The following is a 26,849-nucleotide window of genomic DNA, read 5'->3' on the forward strand; positions in this document are numbered from 1 at the left end:
AGCATGAGAAGAGCTTGCCCTTGGTAGCATCTTTCAGCATGGGCTCAGAATAGAACAAGTGAAGCAGGGGCACTGTGGTTGACCCTTCGGACCACATCCTGAAGCAAACCTTCTCCAGGTAACCCACAAGCCCTCAGCTTAGAGCCGACATGAACCTAACCTTGAGACTGAAGTCCAGCCTAGCTCAGCTAAATTGCCACTGACCCACAGACCCTTTAGAAAAATCACTGTTTTAAATCACTGACTTTGGGATGGGTTGTGCAACAGTAATGTGGCAATGACTAACCTATATAGAGGTCATTGCAATGATTCACAAGAGAAATGATGGGAACCAGGACCAAGGCGGTAACAATGGAAGTGGTGAGAAGTAATCAGATTCAAGGTATGTTTTATAGGTACGGCCCAAAGGTTTTGCTGATAGATTGCATATGGGGTGTAGAGAAAGTGAAGAGTTAAAAAAGAATTCTAGGTTTTTGACCTGAGCAAATGGAAGAATGGAGTGGCCATTTTGAATGCAAAACTGAGGGAACTGCAAATTTGTGGGGCAATATCAGGAGCTGTTTTGGACATGTTGCATTTGAGATGCCTATAGACTTCCACGTAAAAATGTTAAGTAGACAGTTGAATATACAAGTCTGGAGGTGGAGGGGAGAAAGGTCTGGGAGTAATAAGCATGGAGATGGCTTTTAAAGCCATAAGACTGCATGAGATCAACAATTGAGTGAAGGAAAGGAGACCAAGGACTGAGCCTGGGGCACATTAGTGTTTAGTGGCTGGGGGCTTGAAGAGTTACTAACAAAGGAGATTGGGAAGGAGCAGCCAGATAGATAAGAGGAAAACCAGATAAGTGCTAATGTTATTCATCTGTGGTGTTGTTACAATACCACATCCCTTGCTCCTCACCTTTTCCTTTCCCTTTTCCTCCTTCACCACAAATATCATCAACGCTAGATTTGTGTGTATGTGTGAGTGTATACTAACTATATGGAAAGCAAGTGTTATTCACTGTACAGATATAATGGAGAAAATTACTGAAAAATGTTAACTGGTATCTTTATTTATTTATTTTTTCCCTGCAATATACTCTCTAGGGAAAAAAACCTCTTTTTTTCTCTTCTGGTCTCCTCTCCAGAACAGGGAAGCTAAGTCTTTGCTCTGGATCCTCTTGATAATACCTTAAGCAGGATGGCTTAGTTTGGGAAGGTGTTGCAGGCTGGTGCTTTGAGTGAAATAGGTGAATGAGCAAATGGAATTCTGGAGAGAGGGGTTAAGGATGGGAGGAACGGGTACACTGGATATCAGAGACTTGTCCTCAGCTAGCATGCAGCTCTCTAGTGGCAGCGTGACCTGGAAGGAGGAAGACTGCCTGATAAAGGCTCAGTGCCAGGGAAGGACAAGGAGGCACCTGAAATAAAATTGTTTTGCAGAAAGAGCATGCCCGAGCCTAACACAAGGGTCTAAGTGTTTGTAGGAGAGCACGTGTTATGGCATAACCACTTGGCTGGTTTTGGAAGCTACACAGGAATGAGCCACCCAGGCTTTTTGGTGAGTTTTGGGGAATGTCCAGCTAGGCTAATGTCGGAATCCTGCCAACTTCGCCAGTTGTAAAGCTCTGGCTTTTTTACCTGCCTGTCATCCTGCGCCGACTGGACCAATTGTCGAACTAGGGCTGGGTCTGGAGCTCACAGACCCCTCAAGCCCGTTCACAGACTGGGTCACAAACCCTTCTCACGCCAGGATGGGTCACCAGACCCCTTACACGCAGGTCTATGAACTAGGTAACCAGCAAACAGGTCCCTGGAAGCCGCAGGTTGGAAAGCATGGCAGCGCAGAGTGCATCCGAGGCAGTCGCCAGCTAAGCCGCAGCACCGCGCATGCGCACCAACTCCACCCACCCACACAATTTGTTTACTGAACCACCCCTGACGGGCCCTGAGGCAAGGGGAGCCTGATTAAATTATTCTACTTTCCCAACAGGGAACAATGGCTGTGTGACTGAGAACCAGGAGTGGGGTAATCCTAGAACCAAACTGTAGAACACCCACTATGGTACAGGCAGGTATCAGAACCGGCTGAGGCCATCACCTCATACTGCTGGACTGTGCTACATCATTATGGTAGAAGACAACAGCATTAATTCAATGGTAAGACTCCACTTTCTCCCCTCTGTATTGGGATGGGTACTGCACCCTGTAGTCTAAGACATGAACCCTGAGCTTCTTGGACAATCAAGGATGGGGAAGCCTCAAAAAGAGAGACTGAACTTTCTAAAAATAAGGCACTGGGGGCTTCTATGGTTCATTAAAAAAAATGAAAGAGATAAGGCCTCTGAGTTTGTAAAACAGGTATTATCATCTGTATATTGTAGAAACTTGAGAAGTTTTAGATGCAGAAGGGATTATGATGTTATAATAGCTTTTGTTTTTTCAAATTTAATGTTATAGGTTTCATTCTGTGTGGTTCTAGAGAGCAAGACAATAAAAACCTAAGCTGCATGACTGTAAGAACAAATATTCACTAATTCTCAGCACATTAATGGTGCTCACTACATTTTTAACAAATGATTGAATGCATGTGTGGCAAATGAAAACCAATAGGTGAAACTCACAAGGAGACAGATATTTAACTCAAATTACCTTTCTAATAATTCAAAAATTAAATAGACTATCCTTAAAAGGCACTGAAATTATTACTAGAAGTGAAACAAGAGGTAAAGAACCATTTTTCAGAGATGTGATAGGATTTATTCTTTAGATAACAGTTGGAGATCTCTCTGAGGTCTCCGAAAACTAAGATACTTCAGTTCTATAACTCCAAATTCAAGGCTCTCTATACACATAGACTTGGGACAAGTATAAACAAGACTCGATCTCAGGAAAAAATCTTCAAGTGGCACGTTTCTGTTTTATTAAACAGATGCTCATGGCCCACAGCAGTCACGAAAAGTTTGATGTCATGTTTTCTGGGGGTAAAACCAGTGTTCTCACTTGTTTTCCTCTGATTTCTCTTTTTGAAGGTTGCCTGTTTTCATTCTCTTTAGCTCCTTTCTGGCTAAGTGTCCCCGGAAGGCTGCTTGGATTTTGACAGCAGCAATCTCTTCTTCTTTGTCCTTATCTTCCTTAGAAGACTCCTTCATTGAAAGGAGAAAAAGTAAGAGACTTCTCAAACATCTCATATTTTTGGTGCCATAAAAATAAATGCATAAATTTAATCAATTTAGAGATGTAACAATCTGAAATCTGTTGCTTCCTGAGGGAATTTTATATATTGTCACATTGTATATGTACCAAATGGTGAATGCCAAAATAGCAGGCATTTTATTTTGTCACTCTTTAATATATCTCTTCAATAAAAGATCATTGCCAACTTTTTTTTTTTTTTTTTTCAAAATAGCTCCTATTTAACAGTTTCCTGAGCAATAATATTTTTTTGGGGGGGAAACAAGTAAGAATCTTTGAAGCATGTTAAAAATGTTAAGAAGAATAATAAATGTGGTGCTTCAAAATAATTGGGATTACATAAGATAGATTAAAAGGTTAATTTCTTAATTTCTCAATGATTAGCTGATTAAAATCATACATTTAAAGTAGAGTATAAAAGAGAAATATATCCATTTTGTCCAGTAATGTCAATTTTAACATGGTTAGTTAACTCTGGCATAAAGCATCTTCTTCTTTTTTTTTTTTTTTTAAATTTAGGTGTAATTTACAGGCAGTGAAATGTACCAATCTCTTAGATGTACAATTGAATAGATATATAGCTTTTAATATATCTTTTTCAATTATAAAAATGATATGTACACATTAAAAAACTCAAAAATCATTGGCAGTGAATTTTTCCCCCTTCCTAAATCCTACTCTTAAGAGGCAAGCATTATTATGTTTTTTCCCCCTACCCAAATCCTACTCCTAAGAAGCAAGCATTATTATGGGTTGAGTATCTATATCCTTCCAAAATTTCTCTAAATGCAAATATATTCATATGGGTATATATATGCCTTTTTATTTTAAAAATGAGATCATGCTAATCACAGAGTTCTGCAACTAGTTTTTCTATGGAACAATATACATGGAAATATTGGTTCTCTTTTTCTGTATTATTATTCAGTATATAACTGTGCCCATTCTTTTGTTAATGACAGCATTGTATTCCATTGTACTGATGCACTTTGGTTTATTTACTCAATCTCTTATTGATGGATCTTTAGGCTGTTCAACCCCCCTCACCCACCCATTACAAACAAATGAGGTAAATCTAGCTCTTAAAGTTTTAAATGCAAACAGAATGGCACAAAATTCTCTTAGACGATGCCCCAATATGGGCAAATTAATTATACTAGGGTTGGAAATCAATGAGATCCCAACTCAGACTCATGAAAACTGGTGTAACAGCACCTATGAAAGACGTAAGGAAATAACACTCCCTTCCTTCTTCCCTGACCTCCCATTACATCTTATTCCAACGGTAGGCGTATTGGGTTGTATTGATATAATTCTGGAATAGGGAAAAGCCATGCCTCACTAGGTGAGAAGTAAGGTATTCTTTGAGAAGGATGTGCATTCTGCATGTCAATTAAGACATGAAGAGGAACTCAGAAGTTTGGGCTATGACATTGTAGAGAGTGAGCTCTTTCTTCACCAGGCCTGGTCCTCTTGAGTCTGATTGGACTTTGAAGAATATAGACAGTGATATGCTGGTAAGTAGTTAATAACTGGTTCTACACACACACACACACACACGCACGCACGCACGCACGCACGCACGCACGCACGCACATGCACACACACACACACGCCTTAATTTGTAGTGCTTCCTTTGGTCTTAATATTCCCAGTGTGGCTTATTTCAAGCTACTAAAGTGACATTACTGAGCGTGGGGTTGGGTAGAGATGTGTACAATCATTTCTTCAGAGCTGGCTTTAGCATACTACTGAATATAAATATCTTTGAGGGTGGTCTTCCCCATGTCTCGACTGCTTGGATGTAGGGTGTCAGGCAGGAAGGCATTTTTTGTAGAGGGCCATACATGGAAGATAAGTATGTGTAAAGCCATTTTATTTGGCTGTATGTAATTCCCTGTGATTTTCCTTTTGTTATCTGTGAACATTTGCCATTGTATGGTAGTGACAGCATCAATTAGGAAAAAATTTCCAAAGTGGAAGATGAATCTGAAGAATCAAGACTGAGTCTGTGAGTTTTGTCTGCCCTTCCCTAGGAAGATTTTCTGTCTACCGACAATCTTGAAAAATAAGGTTTTTGTTTTTTTTTTAAAGGGGAAGAATGAGTTTTTCTCTATAAGAGGTATGGCTGAAAATGATCCCCCAGTTAGTTTATTACTGATGTTAATTATCTAGAAAGCAAAATCATAATTTTAACAGTATGGATTACTGACTGAGTCAGTAAAAATTGATTGGAGTACAATTTTAAATTGGGTGATGTCATTCTTTGTAGGAATCCAATAGTACATGAAAAATATAACATACTAAGCCTGTGACTGATGTCCCTTCCTCTTTCACAGATGTGTGAGACTTCTCTTGTTCACATTTCTCAGGTGGTTCTTGCTCCTGGAGAGAGAAGAGGGCCAAATAAGCAATGTTTCCAAAATAGCAAAGTCTTGGATCAAACTGCTTAAAGGTAATTAAATATTACTTTAAGTTACTAAGAAATAGGGAGAATTAAATACATCTTTATCTTTTAACAAGGGAAGTACATTGAAACAAGAAGAAATGAAAACTCTCAAATACGTGTAAACAAATATCAAAGACCAAGGAATTGGTAAAAATCTTTTGTTTTTGGAATGTGTGTGCCATTGTTTTATTTTAAAAACAAACCACCATCTTATACTAGAAGTTGATAAGCTGTACTGAATCCTGAACAAAGTATGAAAAAGAGGTTCCAATAGTTTCTAAAATAGAAAGTAAAATAAATGCCATTGTGTTTCACAGTGTTAAAGTCAAGTTTACTTTTCAGTGAGTTTTATGGATTAAAAACTAAGTCAAAGAAGCAAGTTTTGCTGTGAGGAGTGATTTAAACATAAAAAGAAAAACCAGCTCTATTTTGACATGGCTATTGAAGTCTCCCTCTAATTTATAGGCATTGTTAATTCATCACCCCTGAGAAGAGCTTCTTTAATCCATAAACAGAAATTTAAGGACATATAAGATAATCAAATAAAGCCTTTAGAATTCAAAAGAAAAGAAAAAGAAACACCCTAAATTGCTATATGACACAAGGCTTTAAAATTTTTCCACATTATTCCTTTGATTTAAATAAAACATGAATACAAATATGACATGAGCACAGAGAATCTAGTAAAATGGAAATAAACAGAACACCCCCATATCTGCAGGCACAAATGGCTGGAACTTCACTTTTGAACTCATGGAATAAGTGACAGCTACTTTTCCAGGAAATTCCTGAAATCTACTGAAGAACACCATTAAAACTTGAACTCAGTTCATTCCTTTTAATTCTAATATTTGCTGGTGCTATGTGTATCATCTCAGTTTTCTAGAGTATAGTGTTCTCAAATTTTAATATACCTACAGATCACTTTGGGGATCTTGTTAAAATGTAACTTCTGATTTGTAGACCTGGGGTAGGGCCCAAGACTTTGAATTACTATACAGTTCCCAGTTGATGCCAGTGATGCTGATCACACACAGCTTTTCTCAACCAGCATTCCTCATCTAAGCCACAGAACACAGAGAATGTTTTCAGTGGCTATTTTCTCAATTCTCCCAAGGATGATACATAACTAGAATCATTCTAGATACAAAGGTGAGACACTGATTCCTTACATGCAATGTGTACTTTTTGTTTAGGGCTTTATTTTTCTGAGGAGGCTTAGTTGAGAAAGGCTGTCTTTGAGAAAGATAGGTTCAGTCTCTGAAGAGGTTAGCTTTATAGACAAAACTCTATGCCACTACCATCTTTAATTCTAACCAGTCTTTTGTAACATGTCAATGACAGTGAAATAATTGGATTAATAGTGTTTTAGTTTATGAAATATCATTCATTAATTTAACAAGTACTTGTTGATTGCCTGCTATTGCTCATCATTCTGATGCTTAATAAAATTTGAAGAATAAATGATGGAGTTTTTATTCTATAACTTTCAAGCATCTTCTTCCTGTCAATCATCTTTAACTTAAGCTAAGGATCTGTACACGATGCAGATACTTAAGAAAATAATTTCTCATCAGAAAAAAGAGCACCATTAAAAAGGTTTAATAAGTTATTTGTGATGCCTCACAAAGTTCTCACAGTTCTGGGGAGATCCCAATAATCTGAATTTTGGAGGCTGGGAGAAGAAATAGCCAAATCCAGTAGCTTCACAGAACCATACCTTGAATGCATGGTTGTTATAAAAGCGGTCGTCTACCTTAGTCCCCCATTCTGCTGGATCAAAGTTGGTTTCTAAATAATAAAAATATAATAATTTCAGACTTATTTTGAGTTCATTAAAGTAAATCTAGAATAGTAACACAAAACAAGTTTCCTGTCTCAAATCACAAGTTTATTGACAGTCTTAAGTATTGACATTGTACATAGCCTAGCACTGTGCAGACGTAACCAGTGATCATTAAATATGTCATTAAACCATGACCAATTAAACACTGGATGAGCCTTTGGGGATATTTAGAAAAGCACTAAAAAACATAATTTCTGTCTTCACAGAATTTATAATAAAATGGGAGAGAGAAAGAACAAATGCTAATACTTAAATACAAGAACAGACACTTATAGACACGTATTAGTAAATCCAAAAAATGTATAAAAGTAAATGCTAAATAGTTGGGAAGTTGGAAAAGTGAAGGATAAGAGGTTTTTATTTTAATTGAGGCATATTACATAGACAGTTGACATAGAAGAGATATTTACATTTAAACAGAATTTTTTCTTTAACTTTTCATTATGAAAAAATTCAAACTTAGAGAGTAAAGAGAATACTGGAACAAACTTCGATGTGCATATTACCTAGATTCAACAATTGTTAACTCATGGTTTATCTTATTTTATCTATAATTCTTTTTCTGATTATTTTTCTGCTCTTTCTTCTGATTATTTTCAAGCCAATCCCAGCATCATATTATTTTACCTACAAGTATTTATTTCAGTATGCATCTCTAAGATATAAACACTCTTTAAAATATAACTTCAGCACCATTATCACACCTAAAAATATTAGCAATAATTCCTTAATATCATCAACTATTCAGTTAAGTATACAAATTTCCTCCATCATCTAATATATCATTTGTTTATGTATTGTTGGTTCAATCAGGACCTGCAAAATGGGTACACACAGCCTTTTGTTATGTTTTAAAAATCTCTTTTAATGGAAAATCCCTCACTCCCTCCTTGTTTCCCTTGTAATTTATTTGTTTATGGAATTGAGTCATTTTTCCTTTGGAGTTTTCCACAGCTGAGATATTTCTGACTCTATCCCCATGGTGGCTTTTAACGAGTGCCTCTGCATTTCAATTTCCTGTCGACTGTTAGTTAGAGCTATAGGTTTGATCTGATTCAAGTTTGATTTTTTTTTGTCAAGAATACTTGATTGGTAGTGCTATGTAATTCAGTCAGGAGATATATAATATTTGGTTGTCTCTCTCTTTATAATTTTTATGGGACCCTTGATGGTCATTGCTTAGGTCATTGTTTAGGGGTTGCAAAGTAGAAATTTTTGAATTTGATCATTAATTCTTTATTTTCTGGAATATTCAATAAAGAAAAACTTACCCTCATCAACTATTTGGTTACTATGAAGTATAGTTCTTACAGAAAAGGAAGGTTAAAGGTTTGATTCTTTTCCTTTATTTACAAGTTTTCAGAATAATCAGTTGGTTCCCTAGGACCTTCTCAAGGTGACCAATGAATTCCTTTTTTTTTTTTGCCATTATGAATTCATGAATATTTAACATATTGAATGAATTTCAATCCACTGCATTTATCATTCTTTTTTTTTTTTTTAATTTTATTTTGTCGATATACATTGTGGCTGTTATTGTTGCCCGTCACCAAAACCTCCCTCCCTCCTCCCGCCCCCCCCACCAATGTCCCCTGTTTGCTTGTCGTATCAACTTCAAGTAATTGTGGTTGTTGTATCTTCTTCCCCCCCCCGTTTTTTTATTTTTTTTTGTGTGTGTGTGTGTGTGAATTTATATATTAATTTTTAGCTCTCACCAATAAGTGAGAACATGTGGTATTTCTCTTTCTGTGCCTGACTCGTTTCACTTAATATAATTCTCTCAAGGTCCATCCATGTTGTTGCAAATGGCAGTATTTCATTCGTTTTTATAGCTGAGTAGTATTACATTGTGTAGATGTACCACATTTTCCGTATCCACTCATCTGATGATGGACATTTGGGCTGGTTCCAACTCTTGGCTATTGTAAAGAGTGCTGCGATGAACATTGGGGAACAGTTATACCTTCGACTTGATGATTTCCATTCCTCTGGGTATATTCCCAGCAGTGGGATAGCTGGGTCGTATGGTAGATCTATCTGCAATTGTTTGAGGAACCTCCATGCCATTTTCCATAGAGGCTGCACCATTTTGCAGTCCCACCAACAATGTATGAGAGTTCCTTTTTCTCTGCAACCTCACCAGCATTTATCGTCCAGAATCTTTTGGATTTTAGCCATCCTAACTGGGGTTAGATGGTATCTCAGTGTGGTTTTGATTTGCATTTCCCGGATGCTGAGTGATGTGGAGCATTTTTTCATATGTCTGTTGGCCATTTGTATATCTTCCTTAGAGAAATGCCTACTTAGCTCTTTTGCCCATTTTTTAATTGGGTTGCTTGTTTTTTTCTTGTAAAGTTGTTTGAGTTCCTTATATATTCTGGATATTAATCCTTTGTCAGATGTATATTTTGCAAATATTTTCTCCCACTCTGTTGGTTGTCTTTTTACTCTGTTAATTGTTTCTTTTGCTGTGCAGAAGCTTTTTAGTTTGATATAATCCCATTTGTTTATTTTTCCTTTGGTTGCCCGTGCTTTTGGGGTTGTATTCATGAAGTCTGTGTCCAGTCCTATTTCCTGAAGTGTTTCTCCTATGTTTTCTTTAAAAAGTTTTATGGTTTTAGGGTGTATATTTAAATCCTTAATCCATTTTGAGGTGATTTTAGTATATGGTGAGAGGTATGGGTCTAGTTTCATTCTCCTGCATAGGGATATCCAGTTATCCAGGCACCATTTGCTGAAGAGGCAGTCCCTTCCCCAGTGAATAGGCTTGGTGCCTTTGTCAAAGATCAGATGGCAGTAAGTGTGTGGGTTGATTTATGGATTCTCTATTCTATTCCATTGATCAGTGTGTCTGTTTTTATGCCAGTACCATGCTGTTTTGGTTATTACAGCTTTGTAGTATAGCTTAAAGTCAGGTAGTGTTATGTCTCCAGCTTTATTTTTTTGCTCAGCATTGCTTTGGCTATGCGTGGTCTTTTATTATTCCATATAAATGTCTGGATAGTTCTTTCCATTTCTGAGGAAAATGTCTTTGGAATTTGGATGGGGATTGCATTGAATTTGTATATCACTTTGGGTAGTATGGACATTTTCACTATGTTGATTCTTCCAATCCAAGAGCATGGGATATCTTTCCATCTTCTTGTATCCTCTCTAATTTCTCTCAGCAGTGGTTTGTAGTTCTCATTATAGAGATTTTTCACATCCTTGGTTCACTCAATTCCTAAGTATTTTATTTTTTTGGTGGCTATTGTAAATGGGCAGGCTTTCTTGATTTCTCGTTCTGCATGTTCACTATTGGAGAAAAGAAATGCTACTGATTTTTGTGTGTTGATTTTGTATCCTGCTACTGTGCTGAAATCATTTATCAGTTCCAAGAGTTTTTTTGTAGAGGTTTTAGGCTGTTCGATATATAGGATCATGTCATCTGCAAACAGGGACAGTTTGACTTCATCTTTTCCGGCCTGGATGCCCTTTATTTCCTTCTCTTCTCTGATTGCTCTGGCTAGTACTTCCAACACTATGTTGAATAGGAGTGGTGAGAGGGGGCATCCTCGTCTAGTTCCTGTTCTTAAAGGAAAAGCTTTCAGCTTTTGCCCATTCAGGATGATATTGGCAGAGGGTTTGTCATATATGGCTTTAATTATTTTGAGATACTTTCCATCTATACCTAACTTATAGAGGGTCTTTGTCATGAATGAGTGCTGAACTTTATCAAATGCTTTTTCAACATCTATAGAGATGATCATATGGTCCTTGTGTTTGAGTTTATTAATATGGTGTATCACATTTATTGATTTGCGTATGTTGAACCAACCTTGCATCCCTGGGATGAATCCCACTTGATCGTGGTGAATAATTTTACGTATGTGTTGCTGTATTCTGTTTGCTAGTATTTTAGTGAGGATTTTTGCATCTATATTCATTAAGGATATCGGCCTGTAGTTTTCTTTTTCGGTTATATCTTTACCTGGTTTTGGTATCAGGATGATGTTTGCTTCATAGAATGAGTTTGGGAGATTTGCGTCCGTTTCAATCTTTTGGAATAGTTTGTAAAGAATTGGTGTCAATTCCTCTTTGAATGTTTGGTAAAATTCTGCTGTGAATCCATCTGGTCCTGGGCTTTTCTTTGTTGGGAGCCTTCTAATAACAGCTTCAATCTCCTTTATTGTTATTGGTCTGTTCAGATTTTCTACGTCTTCATGGTTCCGTTTTGGGAGCTTGTGTGTGTCCAGAAATTTATCCATTTCCTCCAGATTTTCAAATTTGTTGGCATATAGTTGTTTATAGTAGTCTCGAATGATTCCTTGCATTTCAGATGAATCAGTTGTAATATCCCCTTTTTCATTTCTAATTTTTGTTATTTGAGTCTTCTCTCTTCTTTTTTTGTTAGCCATGCTAATGGTTTGTCAATTTTTTTTATCTTTTCAAAAAACCAACTTTTTGATTCATTGATCTTTTGAATTGTTTTTTCGTTTTCAATTTCATTCAGTTCTGTTCTGATCCTAATGATTTCTTTTTGTCTGCTAACTTTAGGTTTGGATTGTTCTTGTTTTTCTAGTTCTTTAAGGTGAAGTGTTAGGTTGTTCACTTGCCATCTTTCCATTCTTCTGAGGTGAGCATTTAATGCAATAAATTTCCCCCTTAATACTGCTTTTGCAGTATCCCACAGGTTTTGGTATGATGTATCATTATTTTCATTAGTTTCAATAAACTTTTTGATTTCCTGCTTGATTTCTTCTTGGACCCATATGTCATTAAGTAGAATGCTGTTTAATTTCCATGAGTTTGTATAGTTTCCAGAGTTTCGTTTGTTGTTCATTTCTAGTTTTAATCCATTGTGGTCTGAGAAAATACATGGGATAATTCCAACATTTTTGAATTTATTGAGACTTGATTTGTGACCTAATATATGATCTATCCTGGAGAATGATCCATGTGCTGATGAGAAGAATGAATATTCTGAGGTTGTTGGATGGAATGTTCTGTAGATATCTGCCAATTCCAATTGGTCTAGAGTCTTGTTTAGATCTTGTGTTTCTCTACTGATTCTTTGCCTAGATGATCTGTCTAATATTGACAGTGGAGTGTTCAGGTCCCCTGCTATTATGGTATTAGTGTCTATTTCCTTCTTTAGGTCTAATAGAGTTTGTTTTATAAATCTGGCTGCTCCAACATTGGGTGCGTACATATTTATGATTGTTACATCTTCTTGATGGATCAGTCCTTTTATCATTAAGTAGTGTCCCTCATTGTCTCTTTTTATGGTTTTTAGTTTAAAGTCTATTTTGTCAGATATAAGAATAGCTACTCCAGCTCATTTTTCTTGTCTGTTTGCATGGTAAATCTTTTTCCATCCTTTCACTCTTAGTCTGTGTGAATCTTTATGGGTGAGGTGGGTCTCTTGTAGGCAGCATATTGTTGGGTCCTCCTTTTTGATCCAGTCAGCCAGTCTGTGTCTTTTGATTGGGGAATTTAAGCCTTTTACATTAAGAGTTGTTATTGAAAGGTGTTGATTTATTCCTAGCATTTTATTGGTTGTTTGGTTGTCTTAGGTGTCTTTTGTTCCTTGCTTTCTGATTTACTGTTTGGTTTCTGTGTTTGTTGGTTCCTGAGGTTGTAGATAGCGTTTTTTTTTTTCGTTTGTTTTCTCTTCATGAATGCCATTTTTATTATACTAATGGGTTTAGATTTTTCTTGGGTTTTTATGGCAGTGGTAGTTATTTTTCAGGAACCAAACCCAGTACTCCCTTGAGAATTTCTTGTAAGGGTGGTCGTGTGGTGGTGAACTCCCGCAGTTCTTGTTTGTCTGAGAAATATACTATTTGCCCTTCATTTCGGAAGGATAGCCTTGCAGGGTAGAGTATTCTTGGCTGGCAATCTTTGTCTTTTAGTATTTTGAAAATATCATCACATTCCTTTCTAGCTTTTAGGGTTTGTGATGAAAAGTCTGATGTTAGCCTGATTGGGGCTCCCTTATAGGTGATTTGACGCTTCTCTCTTGCAGCTTTTAAGATTCTCTCTTTGTCTCTGAGTTTTGCCAATTTGACTATAACATGTCTTGGAGAAGGCCTTTTTGGGTTGAATACATTTGGAGATCGTTGAGCTTCCTGGATCTGAAGATCTGTGATTTTTCCTATACCTGGGAAGTTTTCTGCCACTATTTTGTTGAATATGTTTTCACTGCAATCTCCTTTTTCCTCCCCTTCTGGAATACCCATGACTCGGATATTTGAGCGCTTAAGGTTGTCTGATATCTGTCTCAGATTTTCTTCAATGTCTTTGATTCTTTTTTCTTTCTTTTTGTCTGCTTTTGTTATTTCAAACAGCCCATCTTCAAGTTCAGAGATTCTCTCGTCAAATTCGACAAGCCTGCTGGTTAAACTCTCTGTTGTGTTTTTTATTTCGCTGAATAACTTCTTCCGTTTGGCAAGTTCTGCTACATTTTTTTCCAGGACATTGATTTCCTTGTACATTTCCTCTTTCAGGTCCTGTATACTTTTCCTCATTTCATCATGATGTCTAGCTGAATTTTCTTGTATCTCATTCAGTTTCCTGAGAATTATCACTCAAAATTCCTTGTCAGTCATTTCAAGGGCTTCTTGTTCTATAGGATCTAGAGTTTGAGATTTATTAACTTTTGGTGGTGTACTTTCTTGATTTTTTGTATTTCTGGTATCTTTTTTTTGATGTTTACTCATTGTGGAAGGGGGTTTAACAGTCCACTGGTTTGAGACTATTGACTAACTAAGATGTTGCTGTAGTTGCCAATTTGGTATGGCTACCTCCGTGATTGCTCAGTTGGCCTCTAGTGCCTTGTGTGTATGGTTGCCTCGGGTCTTGGGCCTCTCCGGGGAGCCACCTCTCTGGTCAGCTTGGACTCTGCTGGGCTGCTGGATCACGGGGCGGTACCCCAGGGTGTATGGTCTCTGCTGAGCTTTCACTTCCCGTGCAGGACTTCTCCGTGTTCCGTGCGCTCTGGCCCGGGCTGTTGGATCGTGCAGTGGTGACCCCACAGGGTGTGTGGTTTCTGTCGAGTCTCCGCCTCTCTAGCCGGACGTCTCCCCGCTCTGTGCGCACTGGGCTGGGCTGGGACGTGTCTTCTGCAACCCTCGTCTATCAGCTGGGCCTTCAAGACCCTGCCCGGCACTGCCTCGCCCAGGAAGTCTACCAGGTTTCTGCTAGGCACAGACGACCGGTTGCTCTGGGTGTCTTTGTAGCACTGTGTAGATCTTTCTTGGGACTTATCACCTTCCTCCTGGTATCGCGGTTATTTGTGTACTTGTCTTATCTCCCACACCAGAGCGTGAGCTCCTCAGGGGAGGAGCCCGCAGCACACGGTTCACCTTTGCGTCCCCCCGGCGCGGACCGAGTCCGGTGCCCGCCCGCAGTCAGCTCTCCGGCAGGTTCAAGCAGACTTGGGAACTCTCCAACCACACTATTCCTAACAAGAAATCAGTTAGGCGTTTTTCCGAACTGGTGGCCGCAGAGATGGTATCTGCCTCCCAGTAACAGGAAGTTTACCAGAGGCCGGAGCCCAGGGTGCGGTGGAGTGACAGTCGGCCCAGCCCGTACTTCCTTGCCCTCCCAATGCTGGCCGGGACGCCCCATGCCACCAGCCCCGCCAGAGAACCGCGGAGGGAGTGGGAGGGGAGGCCGGCCCGCAGGCCCCGGGAAGTCCCGTGCTGGGGCAAACAAGTGGGAAGGCTCAGTGAGGAGCTGAGCTGGGTGAGGAGGACAGGCTTGGCTGAGCCGGGCCGGAGCTGCCACTACGTGAGAAAATAGAGGCAGCCCCAGGGGCAGTGAGTGGTCCAGTGACGCAGGCGGAAGCTGGGCGGGCGTCTGCCCCCAAAGCAGGCCGGGTCGGGGTCACTCACAGGGCTGTGCCAGGTCGGGCGGCTCCCTCTCTGCCTCTGCTTTGTTGCCGTCCCTGTTCGGGCTGCTCAGTCGGTCCCGCCGCGCGGCTCAGGCGCTCCCAGGAATCTTCTTTTATGCCGGCCTGAAACCTCGAATCCTGAATAGGGCAGCTGGCCGCCTTCAGCGCGGCCCCGGCCTCCGGGATCCTGGCTGCATCAACAGCAGCCCTGGCGCCGTGTTCCCTGTTTAGAGACTCGCTTTTGCAGCTAAGAAACAGTTCTTTTCCTGCTCCATACTTCAAAGCTGTTGCCTGTAAACGAGGCAGCCTCTCCTGCCAAGGGCAAAGTGGCGGTCAGCCCCCACGACTGGCCACCAGCAGCGGTCCTCCCTTAAGAGACGGCAAGAGGAAGGTCCACAAGTTCCCCAGCTGCCTAAGACCCAGTGGCCGCCTTTTCCACCTCAGCTACTCCGTGCCAACTGCCGCAGCCACCGCCATCTTGAAGACCTCTGCATTTATCATTCTTATTGATACTCTAATTGTCCGAAATTTGGCCAATGGGAGCTTACTCAGGTGCTCAGATGCTCCTGAGTCCTTTGGAAACAACTCCAGTAATCTTTGATAGCTTCCTTGTCTTTTGGTATGGCAAGGTGTTCAGCATCATCTTGTGTATTTCCTGTCCAGTTCATAAAATTAGCTAGTTCTCTAAGAAGCCGTGGTTCCTGGGAAATGGTATTCAGAGATGACAGTCTAGAGGCTAGGTGCTCACTAGTACGGGGTTGGTCACTATTTTGAGGCCTGTTTAATGGGCTGAGCTGGAATATACTTCTTTCTTTCTTTTTTTTTTTTTTTGTCTTTTTTGTGACCGGCACTCAGCCAGTGAGTGCACCGGCCAGTCCTATATAGGATCCGAACCCGCGGTGGGAGCGTCGTTGCACTCCCATCGCCGCACTCTCCCGAGTGCACCACGGGCTTGGCCCTACTTCTTTCATTTTTTAAAAGAGAAAACATATCATGAAGTCGCACTGATATTTTTCAATTCAAATTTGTTACAGGATTTTATTAACTTCTTTCATTTTTATAATTGAATGTCATTTTTCCTACACTAAAAATCTTATTCCTAATAACACTAGCATAGTTACTTACTTGCTTTGTTCTACAATATATAAAAAAATAATTTCAGAATAACCATATATATTATTATTAATAATAATTTCTGAAAACAGTCTAAGGTCTTTTTAAGTTCACATTGTTTTTAGGATATATCCACTGGGGATGTATAGTCAGATTACTATGTTATGAAGTCACTTGAAATAATTCCTTTCTGTGTAGTTATGTCACCCAGTCAGAACTAGTTAGGTTTATTTGTTTCACTTTGCTTTTAAAATTTAGAAATTGCTTAAAAATTTATTTTATAACTATGCTAAACATTTATGATTCCAAATTTATGGTATATTCTATCCTGTTGCCTCTACACTGTTCCCTCTCCCCTAGAGGTAAATATTAACTTTTAAAAGATTTATTCTTCCATTCAAAATATAAATGAACAGTTAATGTATTCATATCAGCCTCCTTTGTTAAATGGTAGCATACTAAGCACACTTTCCCCACCTTGCTTTCTTCACTGAATATATTTTGAAGATTACTCCACAGCATCATCTAGAGATCTTCATTCTTTGTTTTAAAGAGCTGTATATTATTCCATTGTGTGGATGTACTCTAGTTTCTTCAATCAATCCAATATTATGGATATTTGGGTTGTTTACACAAATAATGATACAATGAAAAATGTAGAAGTGGAACTTCTGGGTCAAAGGTTAAATACATATATAATTTTGGTAGATATTGCCAAGTTCCTTTCCTTGGAGTTGTACCATTTTGCATTTCCACAAGCAACATACATAAGTGCTCATTTCTCCATAGCCTTGTCTACAGAGTCCATGTTGGCAAACTTGGCTTTTTGTCAGTATGATGAAGTGGTTGTTCATGGTGGTGGTAGCTCAGTGTAGTTTTGATTTGGACTTCTGTTACTATGTATTAGTGTGAGTGTGTTTTCATAGGTTAAGTGCCATTTGTATTTATTTTTGAATGAAATGTTTGCTCATATCCTTTGCCCATTTTTTTCTATAGGGTTGTTATAAACCTATAACACTTGTTTTTTTTTTTCTTAAAAGATGACCGGTAAGGGGATCTTAACCCTTGACTTGGTGTTGTCAGCACCATGCTCTCTGAATTGAGCTAACTGGCCATCCCTAAATAGGGATCCAAACCCGTGACCTTGGTGTTATCAGCACCACACTCTCCCAAGTGAGCCACGGGCTGGCCCCTAAACCTATAACACTTTTTACAAGCTCTTTATTAGGTTTATTAACCCATTGGGATAAAAATTATAGATATCTTTTTTGAGTTTGTCATTTGTAGTTTTATTTTCCTTATGGTGCTTTTTTGTCATGTAAAAGTTTACTTTTATGTTGTCAATTTTATCATTTTTTTCTTTAATTGATTCTGGGTTTTTGAAGCAATTAAGTCAACTTAAATTTTTTTCTTCTCTTGCGTTATAGAGAAATTCATCCACGTTTTCTTCTACTATTTGTATGGTTTCTTTTAAAAAAATATTTAAAAACCCAACAATTTGGAATTTATCCTGGTGTATTAAGTAAGAAATTGATCCAATTTTATCTTTTTCCTCCTTTATTCCAACATCATTTAAGAAAAAGTCCATTTTTTCTCTAGTGATTTGAGATACCACTTATACTGTATAACAACATGCTTCATGTCACAAAAACAAAAAAAGTAGTATTACTAATTACCTATGAAGACTGCTGGCAAGGGGATTCTTGCATTGTGTGGGAGACTGGGCTAGAGATCTATAATGGGTTTTTTTCTTTTTTGGGGAGACTAAATTCTGATGCTTGTATCTATTTGATAATTCACCTTTGGTTGACATGGGTGGAAGCGGGTTTTTCAAATGGTTTTACTCATTGTTTACTGGAGAGCTAGTGCTAGCATCCCAAGACCATTAATCTGAATCATCAATTGCTTTAATTACTGTGATCCAGTAACAGTAATTCAAATGTTTTTGAAATGGGATGTTTCTCAGTTCTAAAATTTAATAAATTTCTTAAGATTTTTTACCGCATGAATTTGTAAAATTAATGTTATAATAACAAAATTAATGTTTGTTACAATTCACCTCTTTTCCCAAAGGATTTCTCTTAATAACTCTTTTCCCTCTTAATATTGTTTATAAGATGTTTTTCGTAGAAGTTAAAGTTTCAGATTGTGCAGCAAATATTCCTACCAATTGGATATGGAAAAGACAAGCAACATTCAGGAAGTTCAAGAACATGCAACAGCAGGGCAAAGAAGGCAAGGAGGAGTAGCAGTGCTGTGTGTATGGGAGATGTTTTAATTCAAGCCTTGATTTCCTCCCTCTGTAAAATGATTTACAATGGAATGTTTGTTTGCTTGTGGCTATCTAGTTACCTTTACCACTCTGATGGAATACTGTAATCTAAAGTAATGATAATAACAGCTTACACAAAATGGTTGTTCTAGCCAAGAATAGGTTTTTACTACAAACGTATTGCTGTGATAATTCCCATTTTGACAAATGGATCAGGACCTGATAGTCATGAACCTTCAAGGCTGGGGATTTGAAAATTTTGTTTATGGAAATAAAGGAACTTTGCTTTGGCTCTCAACCAAAGAGTTACTGTTAGTGTGGATCTTAGCCTCTGTGCAGTATGGGACTTTGAGAGTATAAGGAATATAAATTACCTTCCCAAGCCAGCAGTTCACTTTTCAAAGCAGTTTGTCTCTGCGCCTTTATTGCAGAACAGTTTCATATATCCCAGTGAATACCAATTTATTTAATATAAGGAGTGTAGAATTGTTTTTTTTTTTTTTTTTAGCAACGCATAATACTTTAAAATGAGAAGAATCAAAATTTAAAGAAAAGCACAAACTCTTCTCTCAGGAGGAATGGACAGGCAACTGCCTGTGATGTATAGGAACAGTTTGCTGCAAAGTAATGGGTAGACTGCATGATTTTTCACAGTCCCCTTCTACGCTGTGTATTCATGAGAAACACAATAAAGAAGGTCTGGGCAATAAACTGGTAATCTTCAATGATGTGAAACTAATTTAAGAGAACCTATCAAAGAGGCACATACTGTTCCAAATAGTAAGAACTGCTATTTGAAGCTACCTGCCTTAAAAAGGCTTTCTGTGGAATGGAGATGGTCTTAAGCAAGTTTTAACATAACCAAAGTTTAGTCTCTTATTTTTAAAAAGCTTACTCTCTCTTTTCTCTAGAAGGTTCTCAAAATATGCTGCTGCAAAAGCTGGTATATTGTCCGGTTGCTCCCTCAGAATCTCGCGTGTCAGCCCTTCAAGAAGATTCCCAAATCCTTGTGGAATTCGGTAGTGGGTGTTGGAGAATGGAATCGACATCTTTGGGAAGAACTGCCTATGGTACCTAGAGATTCATTAAAGAGTAATGTCTTTCAATTTGATAGATTTTACTTATAAAATCACAATTATGAAAACAAATTATTTCTGAGACCCAAATTTTCTGGCCTTCAGTTCTTTTTTTCAACACAACCAAAGTCCATCCATTTCTTTCAAAGAGTCTTAAATTCCCCATTATGAAGTAGAATATTACAAATACAGACTCATTCAATAGGCCAAATCATTTTTTAAAAATCACAAAATCGCATATTTTTCACCATGACACTAAGTACTTTTTCTCTGTTCCTCTGTGTTTCTGTATTTAAAAGGTGAGGGTAATTTTTGCTGTCCCACAGGAATTTAGAGAGAATGATTGTTAAAAAGCTACTTCAATTGAATTCATTATCAATTGTTGAAAAGACCCTGTTTAGAGTCTAAAATTAAAAAAAAAAAATTTTTTTAAGACTAGGAACTAGTCCTGATTCTAGAAACTAATTTGTTGAATGAAGTTTCACACTTAATCTTTGCCTTAGCTGCGACTTCTGAAGCATGATCTATAATGCCTCGAATCACCTTTGTACTCTGGAATGGGGTTGGGGAGGTCATGATTTTGAAATCCCAGCCTTTAAAAGTTTTGGGATTTTTATATTTTCTGCTTTTGTCTTGACCAGGCCTTCTCTTCTTGTCTTGGAATGCAAGGGCTAGATTAACGGTAGCTGTCAAGCAGCAGTAGGGCTACTGAGTATGAAAAGAATATTCAGGGACCTGGGCTGTTTGTGAGTGTGGGTCAATGCGGAAGAAAGGCGGAGGCCATGGTAGGGGGTCCAGGTTGGGAGAGACTAGACGGTTTAATGAGGCCCCAATCTGTGGAGCGGTTCCTCTTTTCTTTTTTTTTTTTGAAGGAACAGGAGATGGGGTATCGAATCATTTTAGGGTTGTGAAAAGAACTGGTGAGACCTTGCGCCAATCTGTGAGTGGAGGGCGGACGGAGAGGGAAGACAGGTCTGGCCGGGGGCGGGACGCTGAGGCCCTGGGATTTCAGACTGTCGCAGAATGGGCTGCCTTGGCTCCCAATCTGACTCAGGGTTCCCAGGGTGTGTCGGGGATGCTGACAGAATATGAGAGACGAAGGGAAAAGGCGAGGTCTCGGTGTTGGAGAGGAAGTGGGGGAGGCCGCCTCACCTCTTCTTTCTCTCCGAGCTGGTGGCGATGGTTCCGGTTGTTTTTTCTCGTTGCTGGGTGACCGTTAAAAAACCAAAAAACAAAAAACTACGGCGGCCGTGAAGGGGAGAAGAGCGGCTTCGCGGACTGAAGGTGCCGGAGGGGGTAGAGTCGGCCTTCCCAGGCCCCGCCCCACCCCCTTATGGCTCCGCCCCCCGCCTCGAGTGCTCTTCCGGAGTCCGGCGCGTTAGTGACGGACCCTCGCGAATATGGTGGTGCCGGGATCTGTACTTGGGCTGCTGCTGCCATTAGTCCTGTGGGCTGACAGAAGTGCAGGTGAGGCGGCCCGGCTTGGCCGGACCCCTGCCCCTCAGCCTGCGACGGCTCCGAGGTCCCGCGCCCCCTCTCAAGGAATAGGGCTGAGGAGCCGGCTTTTCTGACCCTGCAGGTGTCGCTGGGCCGAACCCCTCGAGGGAGAATTCGGTTTTTCCGAATAGGGAGGCCCAGATGTCCCCAGCCCGAGGCCCTCAGTGTCTTGGAGTAACGGCGGGGGAGTTCGGAGGGAGGGAGCGGAGCTAGTTAGATAATATTTGGAAACAGGTGACTGAGTCATCCAAAACGTTTCAGCGCTGCCCCCTCAGTGGTGCCCTTAGGGAGAGTTTGCTTCAGGCTGGGTTCCTTGGGGGAATTAAGTTTATTAGGGCTAAGAAATGCAACCGCCTCACTAGCTCAAAATATCTAAGGCTCAGCTTTGATTTTTGGTGCAGCTTACAGGTACTGGTGGTGGGATAATATGCGTGGCACTGGGGAGTAGGGTGACTCACATTGGCTATTGTGCAGGTCAGATCCTGTCATTTGAATATGGTTCTGTCATTTGAATACCCCAAAGATCCCTCTTAAGAAATGAAAGTTGATGTAAAAAAAAAAAAAAAGGAAATAAATCGAAGTTGATGAGAGAATGGAGAGCAGGTAAATGACTACTGCTCGACCTAAGAACTCGGAAAGTACCAGGATTCAGACAAAAGGCAGCTTATAAATAGTTTTTCAGAGTTTAACAGAAGCGCAGACTAATAGCACTCTGTGCGTCATTCTCTGACTCTCATTCCTAGTCAATGACCTTTGAAGTCCATCATATGAGATGGGGAGAAGGTAAAGAGGAGAGTAGGGCCATTATTTTATTAGTTTTTTTGTTAAAAGCTGTTAACTTTAATATCAGTATTTTATCTCCTCCTTTGGGTAATATCATTACATCACTTTCATTAACATTGACTACATTTTTCATTTATTAGTGCTTTAAATTTTCCTTCTTACTTGATTGCATATCCTGATATTTTTAAATTATTCCTCTTGTGCCCATGTTTACCATGTAATATTTGAGATATACACAATTATGTGTAACAAGGAAACACTGAAATGAACATCCATGAGCGTACCACCCAACTCGATAACCAGAACACTGCCAGTTTTATTGAGAACAATGCATCCACCAGTTCACTACCAGAGGAAACCAACTGCCCTAATTTTCTTAGGCCACTTTTGATGATGGTCTCTTCCTTACAACACCAATTCCTGTTTTTGTACTCCAATCTCGAAATGAAGGAAAAAATTGAAGACCTTAAAAAAAAAAAATTCAAATTTTAAATGCATCTTGTGTTTGACACATGGAATTACCAGTCTCTCTCTCGTTCTTTTTTGTCCATTGCTCAATTCCTTGGTAATGTTCCACTGTCTAATCAGCTTGGAATTTGAGATTTATAAGGACAGGGAATATGATATATCTTTGATTTATTACCAGTGTCTAACTGTGGCAAACTGGCAATTACAGTAACTTTGGAATCAGGTGACTTGGTTTCTAGCCCTGTCATAAACTACCTATGTGATTTGATGAGGCCAATCAAAGAAGTTTAATGTCTGCAGTGTGTTTAGCATTGTGCCTGCCACAAGCAAGCTCACTAGTAGAATGTAATCTCCCTGTTGGCAACGACTTTTGTCTTTTGTTATTTTTTTGTTTTTTCTTTCACTATTATATCCCCAATGCTTAAAATAGTGCCTGGCACATACTAGGCATCAGTAAATAAAAATCTGTTTAATTAATTAATGAATATGCAAACTATTTTAAAAAAATGCTTAATTTACTTGGATCTCAGTCTTTAATCAGTAATATGATCATACTATGATTATAAAGTTTCTTTCTACCTGTTAAATTCTTTAACCCAGCGTAGAGCCATGCACAGAGTTTAAGTGTGTGTTGATGAAAACAGACTGACTTGAAAAGGTATTTCCCCCAGTCTATGGGCTACTGGCTGCGCACACAGATATGTAAGCAGCAACCAGTTTTCTTCACTCCATTTCACTACCCCCTCCCTGTCTCTACTTAGCTCTTATTTTTGCCTTTGGTTTTCAGTTTGCATTCCATATGAAGCACCTACCCAAGACAAGGCCTTCCCACACTTGTGTCTTCTCCTTCCCCCCATCAGGCTGCCTACCTGCTTATGTAATTCTGGGGTGCTGTGGTCTCTTAGAGCATTTTGCTCCTGGTACCGTAGGCCTTCTGGGTGATCTTTGATTGTCATGTAGGTTTCATGATCAAACTTGCTAATAAGAGAGAGTTGAGGATTTTTAGGAACTGGACTGTTATTCTGAGAGTAGGATAAATAGGCCATGGAGCTTGCATAGGAGACTCCATTAGCTGTACTGCCCTGTTAAGTATAGCCCTAGGGGCCAGCATCAGTTGTAGCTTCCAGGGAGGAAAATGTCAGCCTTGTTAATTCTGATTCTTTTTTCTTCCTATCATTTTTATTTAAAACCCTTTAAAAAAAATCTTGATTTTCTTAATTGTTTTCTTTTAGAGCTTTTTTTGTCTGTTTTGCTCAGATTGGGACATGTTTTTTTTCCTTGTTAAGTTTTGATGAGGAGCTCAGTGAGTTAATTGTATCAATGCTTGTTATTAATAAAATACTTTGATATAGGCTGGATGTTAAAAATAGGAATGATCTTGTTAAAATGAGTTCTTATTCAGTCTTATTAGTGACTCTGTGGAATACAATCCACAGTTTCAAGTGTGCTTCCTCCTTTCTTTTTGTATAATTTAGCTTGTGAAATGGATAAAATCATGACAAAACACCTTCATTCAGACATTTTGACCTTCTGTCTCTCACTGGCCTTATTTTTGTGTCTTGATTTATCTAAATTTACCTGAGAAGGATGCAGACTTGTTGCAGATATTCATAAATTTTTATTTGGAATTTTTGGTGCTGGGTCATTGTGTTAGTTCATTTCTGTTTATAACAAAATACCTGGAACTGGGTAATTTGTAAGGGAACAAATTTTATTGCTTACAATTTTGGAGGCTGGGAAGTCCAAAGTCCAGGGAACACATCTGGTGAGGTAGCTCTACAGTAATGCAGGGTGTCACATGGTGAGAATGGTGGAGCAGAGAGAAAGAGTCACGTGCTCTTCTTTTAAAGCCCTCAGAACCAGGGCCATGACCACCATTAAACCATCAACTTAATCACCTCTTCAAGGCTCACCTTTCAACTACCACAATAGGATTTCCTCCCCTCTTAACTGTCACAGTGGGGACCAAGCCTCCAGCACATTCAGGTTTTGGGGGGGGACACAATTTAATCCGTAATAGTCATCAAAGAACCATACCAAGGGGAATTATTTGAAGGAAATTAACATTGGTAGGATGGAGAGGGGGAGACAAAGGGGGGAAAAAGATTAGAGAAGGCCGTGTTGGAGAGGCATAACTCTCTATTCCCGGCTACTAGGGATAGGTGTGGTAATGGAAAGTTGAGGAAGGAAGTGGTTTATTTTTCTCATAAACACTATAAGACAGTGTGTGGAGGAGGCAAAGCTGAACTTACTGGATGCAGGCAGGCATGTTTAAGGCTGGGTCTTAGAGGTGGCCATACAGCTATGGGATGTAGAAGTGAGAGCAAGATGGGTGAGGAGGTTATGGGGTAGGGTTGGGGTGCAGGGTGGGGGGGTGGAGTTAATACATGAGTTGGTGGTTTGAGCAATGGCTAGAATGTATATGGGACAGGAAAGCTTGTGGAATTTTATGGGCCCCTGAAACCACAGGGCACATGAAAGGAGCATTTTAGTGACTTAGGGGTAGAAAGTCAAGTGTTAGGGCCAAGCCTGAGAACAAAGGAAAATCAAGAGCTCCGAAGGAGAGGGGAGGAGGCCCACGGTACATTGGCTGATTTCCCTGCTCTTTGAGTTTTCCTTAGTGATCATCTTGTACAATGATGCCTAATGTTGGAAACTGTTCTTGTTATGTTGCTTACCTAATTAGGAGGAATAAAATCTAGTTTTAGAAGATTAAAAGGACTGAGTATATTCAAATTGTCTTGTATAAAGACTGTATGTAACATCCTGATGTATTAGGTGCTGAATTTCCCTGATGATGCTCCTCTAAGTGTTTGCTAAATTTTTAGGTATTGGTTTTCGCTTTGCTTCATACATCGATAATTACATGGTGCTGCAGAAGGAGCCTGCTGGGGCAGTGATCTGGGGCTTTGGTATGCCTGGAGCCACAGTGACAGTGACCCTGTGCCAGGGTCAGGAAACCATCATGAGGAAAGTGACCAGTGTGAAAGGTAAGGCAGCTCATCCTCTGTTCAACTATGAGGGTGCTTCAAAAAATTCATGAAAATATTAGTATCATTCATTTCTATTTTTTCACAAACTTTTTGAGGTACCCGCTTATTGTCTTCTTCTGCCCCCTGCTGGATCATCTGAAAATGAGTGCTTATGCTTCAGCTCATCTGTCCATCTGTCCATCCATGCATCTTCCTTCCTTAAAAGTTGTTTGAGTATTTACCATGTGCTAGGCACTGAAGATACAAAGAAAAATAAGACTAAGTCAAAGTCCCTGTTCTAAAGGAGGTATGGAACAATGGGAATAGACATCAAGTCATATGGCACACTGTGATGAATGCTACGATGAAGGTGTATATGGGGTGTCATGGGATACAGAAGAGAAACATCTAACTCAGACTGGGAGGTAAGGGAACCTTTCCACAGAAGGTAAATCATGCATAAAAGCAAGGCAGTATGGAGGAGTGGTTAAAAATCTAGGCTCTGGAATTCACTGTCTGCGTTAAAGTCTTAACACTTACTTAATGACTGTGTAATTTTGGTCATGTCTTTTTAACATCTCTGTTCTACAGTTTATTTGTAAAGTGCAGATGGTCATAATACAGAATTATTGTGAAGATTAAATGAATTAACACATGTATAGTACTTAGAACAGTGCCTGACACACAATAGGTACTGAATAAGTTTAGCAGTCATTATTGTTACTACTACTACTGTTATTTAATCAGACACTCAAATATTTATTGAGTGCCTGCGATGTGCCAGATATTGTCCTAGGTACTGGTGATACAGTGATGAGCAAAACAGATGTGGTCTCTCCCTCAATGAAGTTTATAGATTAGGGGAGGAGACAGAAAAATAAGCAAGTACGGTTAAGTGTAAGTGCCATAATGGGAAGTACAGGGTGCTATGGGAGTGCTTAGTAGGGATAAATTAGTATAAGGCTCATCTTGAAAGATGAGTAGGGCAGCCAGGCAGAGGGAACAGCCTGGGCAAAGGCATGGAGGCATGAGTGCACAGGGGTCAGTGGAGAAATGCTGGCAGGTTGGTTGGTCTGGAACACTGAGGTATGTGACAGGTGCCAGATGACAGGAGATAAGGTGGGAAAGGTAGGGAGACTTGTTTGTCATTGCTAAGGAGTATATACTTTATTGTGGACTGATAGATATTAAAGAGATAGATATAACACGATGAGATTGGTATTTTAGAAAGATCACTCTGGCAGCACTGTGGAAGATGGATTGGGGATCAGTAAGATAGAGTGGGTGGAGCCTGTTAGCAGGCCATTATGACATCCAG

General features: G+C 39.4%; 2 protein-coding genes across 3 annotated transcripts in view; one reads left to right on the forward strand and one right to left on the reverse strand.

Moving 5' to 3' along the window:
- Positions 1-2,802: 2,802 nt before the first annotated feature.
- SPA17 (sperm autoantigenic protein 17) lies at positions 2,803-21,004 on the reverse strand. Its single transcript, XM_063095840.1, has 5 exons — positions 20,964-21,004; positions 19,631-19,809; positions 7,349-7,419; positions 5,484-5,564; positions 2,803-3,130 (listed from the first exon to the last, which is right to left on the reverse strand). Exons 2-5 carry the CDS (start codon positions 19,782-19,784, stop codon positions 2,984-2,986), a joined length of 453 nt encoding a protein of 150 aa, XP_062951910.1. The 5' UTR covers positions 19,785-19,809; positions 20,964-21,004; the 3' UTR covers positions 2,803-2,983.
- A 187-nt stretch (positions 21,005-21,191) lies between these two features.
- The window catches only part of SIAE (sialic acid acetylesterase), a 35,494-nt gene continuing 29,836 nt past the window's right edge, over positions 21,192-26,849 (forward strand). Inside the window, exons 1-2 of one of the 2 annotated variants that reach the window (XM_063093802.1) lie at positions 21,192-21,278; positions 25,388-25,549. In XM_063093802.1, the coding sequence (XP_062949872.1) occupies positions 21,212-21,278; positions 25,388-25,549 (229 nt within the window). In that variant the 5' untranslated portion in view covers positions 21,192-21,211. Of the gene's footprint in view, positions 21,279-25,387; positions 25,550-25,812; positions 25,957-26,849 lie in introns of those variants that run through there. The other variant, XM_063093803.1, reaches the window with a different exon arrangement.

This window comes from Cynocephalus volans, chromosome 4 (genome assembly GCF_027409185.1).
Source record: "Cynocephalus volans isolate mCynVol1 chromosome 4, mCynVol1.pri, whole genome shotgun sequence".
Taxonomy (NCBI): domain Eukaryota; kingdom Metazoa; phylum Chordata; class Mammalia; order Dermoptera; family Cynocephalidae; genus Cynocephalus; species Cynocephalus volans.

Bases quoted from the DNA above. Each gene is read 5' to 3' on its own strand.
- SPA17 (XM_063095840.1), bottom strand. From the start codon at position 19,784: ATGTCGATTCCATTCTCCAACACCCACTACCGAATTCCACAAGGATTT. The intron at 5,565-7,348 runs GTATGGTTCTGT...TTCTCTCTCCAG, and splicing joins ATAACAACCATGCATTCAAG to GAGCAAGAACCACCTGAGAA. The intron at 3,131-5,483 runs GTATGTTATATT...CTTTCAATGAAG, and splicing joins GGACATCAGTCACAGGCTTA to GAGTCTTCTAAGGAAGATAA.